Source organism: Eurypyga helias, unplaced genomic scaffold, assembly GCF_000690775.1.
Source record: "Eurypyga helias isolate BGI_N326 unplaced genomic scaffold, ASM69077v1 scaffold3006, whole genome shotgun sequence".
NCBI classification, from domain to species: Eukaryota; Metazoa; Chordata; class Aves; order Eurypygiformes; family Eurypygidae; genus Eurypyga; species Eurypyga helias.
In genome coordinates, this window is record NW_010254532.1 from 1,114 (window position 1) to 10,402 (window position 9,289).

Consider the following 9,289-nt stretch of genomic DNA (forward strand, 5'->3'; position numbering starts at 1 on the left):
AAAGAGAGGGCTTACACGCAGTTGTTCATCCTGTAAGGAGAACTCAGGGCATCAGGCTTATATGAGCTATTTACTTTATATTATTCGGATAAGCCCGGAGTTACCTATTTATTGTTCTGCATTAATGGGCTCCTTTCCTGTACCTTTTATGAAGACCATCTATCCATACATGAAATACTGTCTCCCAGGGAGGAACTGATGAATTATAAAGCCTCAATTTGAGGTTTTTTCCCCTCCTTCCAGCAAAATAGCTCTTTTGCAAGGCCTCTGACGACACCATCGAAGCTTACCAACTCCTCAGATCACGCTTCAGTTTTAAGAAAATACCTAAATGCTTAAATATTTGTTTTGAACATCACTTGTATCAAAATCTGCACAATTCCAAAACAAAGAAAAAAGACTGCTATTTCAGTTAAAAACTGCAAGAGATAGCTAGGTATCTGCTATATACAAGCTACATAATTAGGATAAGTAACTTTTATAAATACAGACTGCAACATGCATTAACACTGGTGTAAGGAAAAAAGGAGAAAAGGAGAAACAGTTTTCTTCCTCAGAAGAGAAAGTTTATATAGCTCAAAAGATAAGATACTTACTCAAAAAAAATTCTGCTAGGGGAAGACACATTTGAAGAAGATAAAAGCACTCCTCTGGCTGGGTCTTTTAATAAACACAGCAGCTGTGTGAAGGGACACCCAGGCTGGGACTATCAGACCTCCCTGTGGTAAAAGGAGATTAATGGGCAGCAGATTACTCCTGCTCCAAATGTACAACCTCAGGAGTCAGTAAGGGTGGGCTGCTGTCATTATCTAGCTCTTTGAGCTGTGTTACTTTACCAAGAATGTGTAGTTTGTTTCATACTTGACTTGTTTACTGCCTTGTTGGCTACTGCCGAGGATGTTTCCTTACGTTTCCCGTTCCACACAGATTTCCTAGTGGAAAAACTGAAAGACTTCATCAGCCTAATTAATGTCCTTCTGTGGTGAATGACCTTCACAGGATTTTATTCCCTCACCTTATTTTCACCTGTGCTCTGCTTTAGGTCTGTAATGAATCATTTACAGAAAGGAACAAATCCTCACCACAGCAAATTCTTGAGAGCTGTTCTAGCTGGAAGGGTACAGAAGGCAAGTTTGCAAGGGAATGTGGATATCTTAGTAGAGCGTGGTAGACAAAAACGGACAGCCCTTTTGATATATGGTCTCCTCTCCCTTCTCGTTACTCAACTGGTCTCATAAAATCTCCTTAAAGACGACAACCTGCAAACTCTCCGCAAAATACTGTATGAGGAGATCTTCCCTACTGCCTTCTCTCCCCATCTCATGCCGTCCTTCATGCATTTTAAACTTCTAGTGACCCTCTTGATTCTTCTATTTATAATTCTTTCATTCAAACTTGTATAAAGCCTCGGAAGCACATTAATATACATCTCTGCAAAAGTTAAGTCAATTTAGGCCATTCATGTCAAAACAAAGCATTCTAAAGCAAGCTTAAATAGATACAGTTAATGACAAACAGAGCAAGAGGCACGCAAAGGCATAAACATCTTCCAGTATGCCACAAGCAGAACCATGAAGCTAGCATGCAACTCTCAGTCACGATGCGAGTGACTTTCAGTATCAGGGTGCTGCTTTTATTTCACCTCTTTAGCATTACAGCCATGACAGAAGCTGTGAGTGTCTTTAAATTCCAAACATGCGCTTCAGGACTCCCTTTAAAGACACTATTCCATTCAAGATAGCAGCATCTTCCCTCTTCACACATATTCGTAACAGGGTTGCTCAAGAGAATTTTAATACCAGAATCCAACGTGCAAAATGAGCTTCTGAATATCGTACATACAACATTTCCCTTATTGCATACAACGTACAACTGCCGTTATACGTAACAGCGTGGGAACTAGTTGCACAGCTCAGCTCATTGCTCTGGAACAGATAACGACATTTGTTATGCCAGTAACTTCTGAAGGTGTGTGTCTCTGTACTGACAAAACTGGTGATGCAAAAAGGGTCCCGAAGGGAAGCAGCAGGGAGAACTCCCTGCCACGCTTCTGCATGAAGTAATCTCTACGGTCCAAAATAAAGCTGCTGTTTTACCCCATCTCTTGCTTAATGCCTGGATTTAACCGAAACTTTCAAATTTCATCTCTCTGTCCTGTAGCCTCTCTTTTACCTTGCTTTGACGCTGTCATTCTACCTCCCTCTGCACAAAGGTGGGTGCAATATTCTTCCCTTTGTTTGTTTCTTTGCTTTTACATGTCCCCACTTCAGTCTCTCGTGCTGCCATTCGTGTACTTCAGAGTAGCTACAACGCTACAAAACTTAAACCTTCCTTGCTTTTGCGAGTGAGCTGGAGGATCACAGTTAAGTACACGATGTGGTGATGTTGCTCTCCGAAAAACGGTGAAGAGATGCTAACAAGATTTTAAATGGTTAATGAGCTATGATAAAGGGTGTACAAAATACTTCCTTGAAGCTTTCAAGTTCACCACTGGCGAACAGGGTTGTCATAGAGAAACTTCACGGGCTGGCTGCGCACTGTTTCCATGCCACTAATTAGCTGGTGCTTATTTCGTCCTTTCCCCTCTTCTGTTAGCTACTTGAGCACTATTTTCAGCTATCGGAAATGACACCAAATGTTAATGCTGAACTTCTCCTTTTAGCTAGTTTGACGGACAATAAAAGAGCAGACAAGACAGCTCGGAAACCCTCCGGGCATATGGAGCATCCCAAAAACATTTGGTTTCCATCTTCAGCTGCAAATTATAGACAAGACGGATGTGTTTTAAACAAAAAAAGGTCTGTTCGACTTCATTCTTGCAGAAATGCTAATACTGAACCACTGTCAACTGCGTGAATCAAGACGGGGACAGCCAGGAAACAGAATTTCCCTAAGAATACCGAGATCCCAGTAATTAATTCATAAAAAAACCCTTTTAGTTGAATAATTTTTTTTTTCTTGTGTTGCTGTTTAGCAAAAATACTGAGCCTTGGAGTTCTGCCTGAACTCTCTGGAGACAAAGCATTATTTTAATATTCACCATACAGATGTCTGAAGGAAAAGAGGGAATATTGCTTAGGTGTCCTTTTCTCTTTTAACATGGCAGTAATTCAAATTCAGCCTGTTTTCTCAACAGAGTAAAGTAATAATCTGTCAGTGGTTATGAACATACAAAGACTGCTGCTTCCTGGAATTTCCAAAATTTTGGTTTCTAAAAAAAGATGCTGTTTGGCCTGCAACATCTTTATACTTTTCAAACATCCCACAAAAACCCAGTCAGTGAAAGAAATACAACTGCTTTGTTTATCAGGTTCCAAAAATACTAGAAATGTTCTTTTTTGAAAAAGATGTTTTGTTACATGCTCTAAGCTTGACAGTTCAAACTAATTAATTATCTTCCTGAAGATTTAGTAGACTTCAAGTTTTTTCATAATTACAAAATAATATAAGCCGTATGTAATAGGGTTATTTTGGTTTTACACTTAGAAAGCAACACTAGATTCTACTTGCAGCTTTGGAATTATACTGATTCTCTAGTGGTCTCATAATTAACAGAATATCTGAAAGCTTAAATCTTGTTAAGGTGGTCTTTAAAGGGTTGTGAGACAGGAAAAGTATTTTATAGTTTTTAGGGCTGGAAAGGATGAAGCAACAACTATTTACAACTTTTGTTCATATGGGATTTGAGAGTCTTTGGCAAGAGTTGAAGATTAGTCACAAAATACCTGAAGGATTTTTGAGAAGTATAACATGGGAGTTTAACTGGCCTCTTTTTACTGTTACTCATTTAGAGTAAAAGGAAAACTGCCATGAATCACCTACTGTAAATTTTATGGATTTATTTCCTGAAACTCCAGCAGCACAACCCTTTGATTAGCACATGCAGAAGTGAGATGTTTGCTCTACTTCTACAGCCTTCTGCCACTGACTTACTGTGAAACATCAGGATATCACTTAAGCTTCAGTTCTGACTGAGATGGATAGACTTGAGATCTCACTTTTGGACAACTACATAAACCCAGTGCTTTAATCACTACAGATAACACTAATTTCATCAGAAATCAGCTATCTAAAAGCTAGGCCTCTACTCTGATACAAGTCACTTTCTGAAGCTGTTTATAGAATCACAGACTGGTTTGGGTTGGAAGGGACCTTAAAGATCATCCAGTTCCAACCCCCCTGCCATGGGCAGGGACACCTTCCACTAGACCAGGTTGCTCCAAGCCTCATCCAGTCTGGCCTTGGACACTTCCAGGGATGGGGCATCCACAGCTTCTCTGGGCAACCTGTCCCAGTGCCTCATCTCCACTGGTTATTGAGAAAAGCTCTGAATACTTCAGATAACATGTCAGACAGTGGATAAAGTTTGATTACTCTATATAAAGTATTAAGGCTCAGACTGTGACTGCGTTTTAGCAGCAGTTTTCTGCAGTACATGTGCAAAATGAGTCATAGTTGGCACGTGCGATTGCATCGGGCATGTAAGCTTGCTGAATGTGTCTGGTGTCCTATCAATAATTAATGGGTTAATGCTCAATCCAGTATTTCAATACCAAACTAAAGCATACTGGAATATGTGCAGTTGTAACCTTGACAGAAGCAAAATAGCATCATGGCCTGCAGCACTGCCAAAGTAAACGTTATGGAAAGGTCAGCTGGAAAGAACGGCAAGATCCAGTTAATGAGAACCACACTGTCAGCGCTAGCGTTCTGGGGAATGAAGGTTCTACCTCACTGAAGAGGCAGCAAGTTTTGGTTCGTTGGCAGAAAAACAGCAAAACCCCACCAATATAATTTATCTCTTGCTCTTTTTATTGCCTCTGCAGTGACATCTTCAAATTATCACTGTGTTTGCTGAACAGGATGTGAATCCTGAATGAGTCACCCATAGAAGGAGGTGCAGATGTAACCCAAAGCTAGTTCTATCTTAATCTCAATCTCCATTTTGGCTTGGCACAAAAAAAGCTAAAAAACTAACAAACAAAAAAACCCCTCCAAACAAACAAAAAATCCAACACCTAAGATTTTTGAGATAGTGCTATAACAAGAACAGAGTCTATTTTTTCCGCAGCATCTCAAAAATCCCTGCTTGCATAGTACTTCCTACCAGACAAGCTGCCATCTCTTCCCTTGGACTTATTTTCTAATTCTCACGATTTTGTAAACAGAAAAGTGCAAAGTCTGCTAGTAAATTAGTGGAATTCACAAAATGCTCTGCAAAATACTAACACAAAAAGAACATGTTCAAAAACCCCCTAAAGTCACGTGCACGCTGCACTGCAAGACCAGGATAACACAGCACATTCAGTGGATGGTTCTGTCCTCTTTGAGTGAGGTAACTGGTAGGAAACACAGAGTATTTAATCTTACTCCGTGCAGTCCACCCGCTCCCGTGTGATGGCTGTGAAAGAGGGATGGCACCAGGTTCAATTCTTGTGCTGTAGTATTTTCTGTGTGAGTGTCTCCTCAGTAATTCCAGCTATGGGTATACAAATATCTTCTGTTTTCTCTTCATATGTGTGTGGTCTGAGGGCCACAACATTAATCAGGTTTATATATATATTTGTCATTTTGTCTTCCCATCCATCTTTTTAAGAAAAGAAAACACATTCAGTAATAAAATGAATGTCCTGTGGCTTTTTATAAAAAACCAGCCATTCAGCATCAGCTCTAAAGCCTTTATCTAACAAAAAGTTATAACACAAAATAAAATGCTATAAAACTAAGGTATTTAAACTCTCAGACAAATCCCTCCTGAGAAATATCTGCCATTGCCAAATATAAGTAACCTCCACATTTTCAACTGACTGTAAATTGACTTAGATAGTCAACCACAATTGTCTCTTCTTACCTGTTCACCCCACATTCCATCTCTATTTTTAAACAATCCAGGTTTTCGAAAGGGAATTCAAGTACAACTACTCCTCATAATACAAACCAGCTTGATCAGCAACTGACAGGGACCTGTCCAGTATCCACTTAGGAACTGGGCAAATAGGAATAATCCTGGACAAGGCAGTTCCGCCTTCTACCGTCCAAACAGAGAGTTATTCTACCCAGCTTGGGTACCTGGCTACTCCATGGTTAGTTCCACAAACAGTTACGTAGTGTGTCTGACCTACTACTGTGCTTAGTCATCAGCAAGCAGGAGTGTGGGTGCACATGTTGCACTGCATGCACACCAGACACTCTAGGTATGTAATATGGCATTTTAAAAGATGAGATACGTTATGCACAATATTGAGAATTTCCCCAGTTTCTATTAATCATGACTTAGTACTTTGGACACACAATATCCTGCGATGATTCTGCTAGACTGCGTTAGAAGCAGCAAGGAGGCACATGGAAGAGAAGAAAGCTTTTTTGTACAGACGGCACCCCCTCTCACTAGCTCACCTTTATCCGATTAGCTGGTGACAAGCTTCTGTAGAGTTTCTTGCCTTGCTTGCCAGCATTCCAAATGGTGAATGATGTCCAGGACCTCAGGACTCTGTCTTCAAGAAACCTGACTCGGTGATTCCAGATGGTTGCCCTGGAGAGAGAAAGAGAGTGGAGTTCGACTCCTGAAACACTTTATATACCTGTGCATACAGATATATAATACTCACATACACATAAACCTGACCAAACTGATTCATGCATGATACAAAAAAACCCCACACCAAAACATCAGACTAGGAATTTCTAAGGAAATGTAAACTGTTGGTAGAAAAACCAGAAATTATGTGGAAGTTCTCAGACAAAGATCATTAGGACAGGTCTGAAGCTGCAGCTAAACCACTATTATTTTCAAGAACACTAACAGATGATCATAGAAACACAGAACTCTTTAGGTTGGAAAAGACCTTTGATGTCATCGAGTCCAAAACATAACACTGAAAGATGAGAAGATGAAGAACTGTGGCTATGGTAACCAAATTCAATACCAACAGTTCCAACTGCACACCAACGTGCTGTTTGCCCACATGAACTGCTCTACAACCCTGCAGTGCATACAGGTGAACTACCTCCTAAATCCAAGGTGTTCCAAATCTTCACGCTCCATCTGCCCACACATCCATTCCCCTTTGTCAACGTGAAGTTGAAATCTCACAAATTCAGTACTCCAGTCGACCAAAACATACAGCCCAGTGCTACAATCAAAGTCCATTCCCATTGTGGAATTGGGCTCCTGTCTCCAACAAGTCAGTTTTCAAAGCTCTGAATCAGTGGACAGTTTCTAAGTATTATTCAGCAGCCATACGAGTGTGACTGTGCCTTTATCTGAAGATGACTTCCATAAGAAACAGCATTTCTAGAAACAAACAGTGGAAATACTTATATCTTTTAAAAAAAGCGGTATGCCTTGTAGAACTTCTTAAAATGCCCTTTAGAAAAGAAGCAGGCTGGCAGGTGTCTGTGTCCAGTTCTGCCTTGTGTCTGCGTGTTGGTAGGAAGTCCCACGACAGCGTTTAAGCCAGGCGGTTGAGGCAGACAACCGTGAGACCAACACCAGTGATGAACCACTCGGCTTTGGAACCAGGGCAAGGGAACACCTAACATCTCTGCAGTCTGACCACTGGGTGCAATCTTCAGCAACTTCACCAGACGTGCTAGAAGGAGGGGACAACTTCAAGGCAAGCATTTCATTCACGGGCCAGTCATCCCAACTGCGTGAATGAATGCATTTTGACAACAACAGCGTTTTGTGTGTGCGCACGTTTCCTATCGCTTTCAATTGCTTTTAAAACAGCAATTCCCAGCATATAATGTACTCTTTAAGACTACATCGTTTGAAGTGGTTTGAAGAAAGCTGCCTGCTGTTAAGAACATCTGGTTTATGTCCAGCGTTTGTTTAATATTCATTAACTAGGAACCTTACATAAACAGTTTTCTAGACACGATAAATTGAAATCCTAGATTTATGGCTTGATGGACAAATCCTACACTACCCTTCCTGAACAAGGCACCTTGAGTTGAAGATTACCTTCATAGGAAATTCTGATAAACACCTGATTGTCTTTCCTCTCGGAAAGCATTTCTTTAAATAGGTTTCTCCATCTACTGTACCACGACAGAACACAATACACTTTATAACAAAATTGTTACCACTTTTTCTACAATTTGTAATGCATCTTGTGATCCAAAAAACTAGACACTGAAATTAGTTAAAGCATTAACAGAAGAAAACTAGTAATTTTCTTGTGAGATCTTACAGCTGCCTATGGTTTTCCTTGTGTTAGGAAGCACGTATTTTTTCCTACCAATATACCTTGTCCACCCTTCAGCTTTGAGCCCCACACTCTTCTGACTGTATCAAGTTGGTATTGAATTTAAACACCAAAATACTCAAAGAACGTGTTATTTCTTCTGCTTCAAATACAGATTCCACCTCATGCGTCAGCACAGGTTACCGTGGGGTAAGCACAGTAAGCTGCTTGAGGACTGCAAGCACAGCTTGCGATTTTCTAGAAGAATCAAAACGCATTCACTTTTTTTGCCGCTCAGGGTCTGAACTGCCCAGGTGGGTGGGCGGTCAGGAAGAGGCGCAGGCACAGCTTTGCTGCTGTCAGTCATTCTCACCAGCGAATCAACTGCGCCATCTCCTCGTTGCAGCTTGGTTATCCGTAATGCTGTACGCGTGACACCAATTTGGGTTCCATTACAGAGCTGTAAACACACGAGTACCATCACCAGAGATGTCTGCTGATCTGGCATTACAGTAACGACTGACTTGGGTGAAACATTTTCAACTTTGGCCTTTTCGTAACACCGTACCAAATGTCACAAAGCCAAATCTGGTGTTCCAAAGGATTCTTCTGAAGTATACCTCGGAGGTACAAGCGTAACATTTCAGGTTAGCGAGGTCAACAGGTAACCTAATTTGTTCCCAAAAGTTCGCTAGCAAATATTTCTAATATTTTAATGATAGGAACTCCATGTTTTTATTTGTGGTGTTCCTTCACATCCCTGAGTTATGGTTTGAAAAACATGAAACCCGCACAGCACTAAGACATGGATTCTTGCTGGGGGTATTAGTTAGCTCCAGAGAGCCCACTTCACTTCAGTGTGCGATTCTTCAGCACAGCCAAATCCTGCTTAGCACTTCATCAGTGATTGTGGTGTGATAACTTGGAAAAAACTTCACACACAACTAAATCGTACCCAAGAAGAACAGTTACTCCACATAAAATCTCCATGCTGGTTTGAAGGCTGCGGCTGTGCACCATCACTTCGCCTGATGGAGAAAAAAAAGATAATATTGGCTCTGGCTGCAGATCTCTTCCAATGCAACCACAAGCTGCATTCC

At 40.8% G+C, this 9,289-nt stretch overlaps 1 protein-coding gene across 1 annotated transcript in view; it reads right to left on the reverse strand.

Annotated features, from left to right (window-relative positions):
• Nucleotides 1-6,387: 6,387 nt before the first annotated feature.
• B3GNTL1 (UDP-GlcNAc:betaGal beta-1,3-N-acetylglucosaminyltransferase-like 1) overlaps nucleotides 6,388-9,289 on the reverse strand; it is a 105,702-nt gene continuing 102,800 nt past the window's right edge. Inside the window, exon 8 of the mRNA XM_010152996.1 lies at nucleotides 6,388-6,532. Coding sequence (XP_010151298.1) covers nucleotides 6,388-6,532 — 145 coding nt within the window. The remainder of the gene's footprint in view (nucleotides 6,533-9,289) is intronic.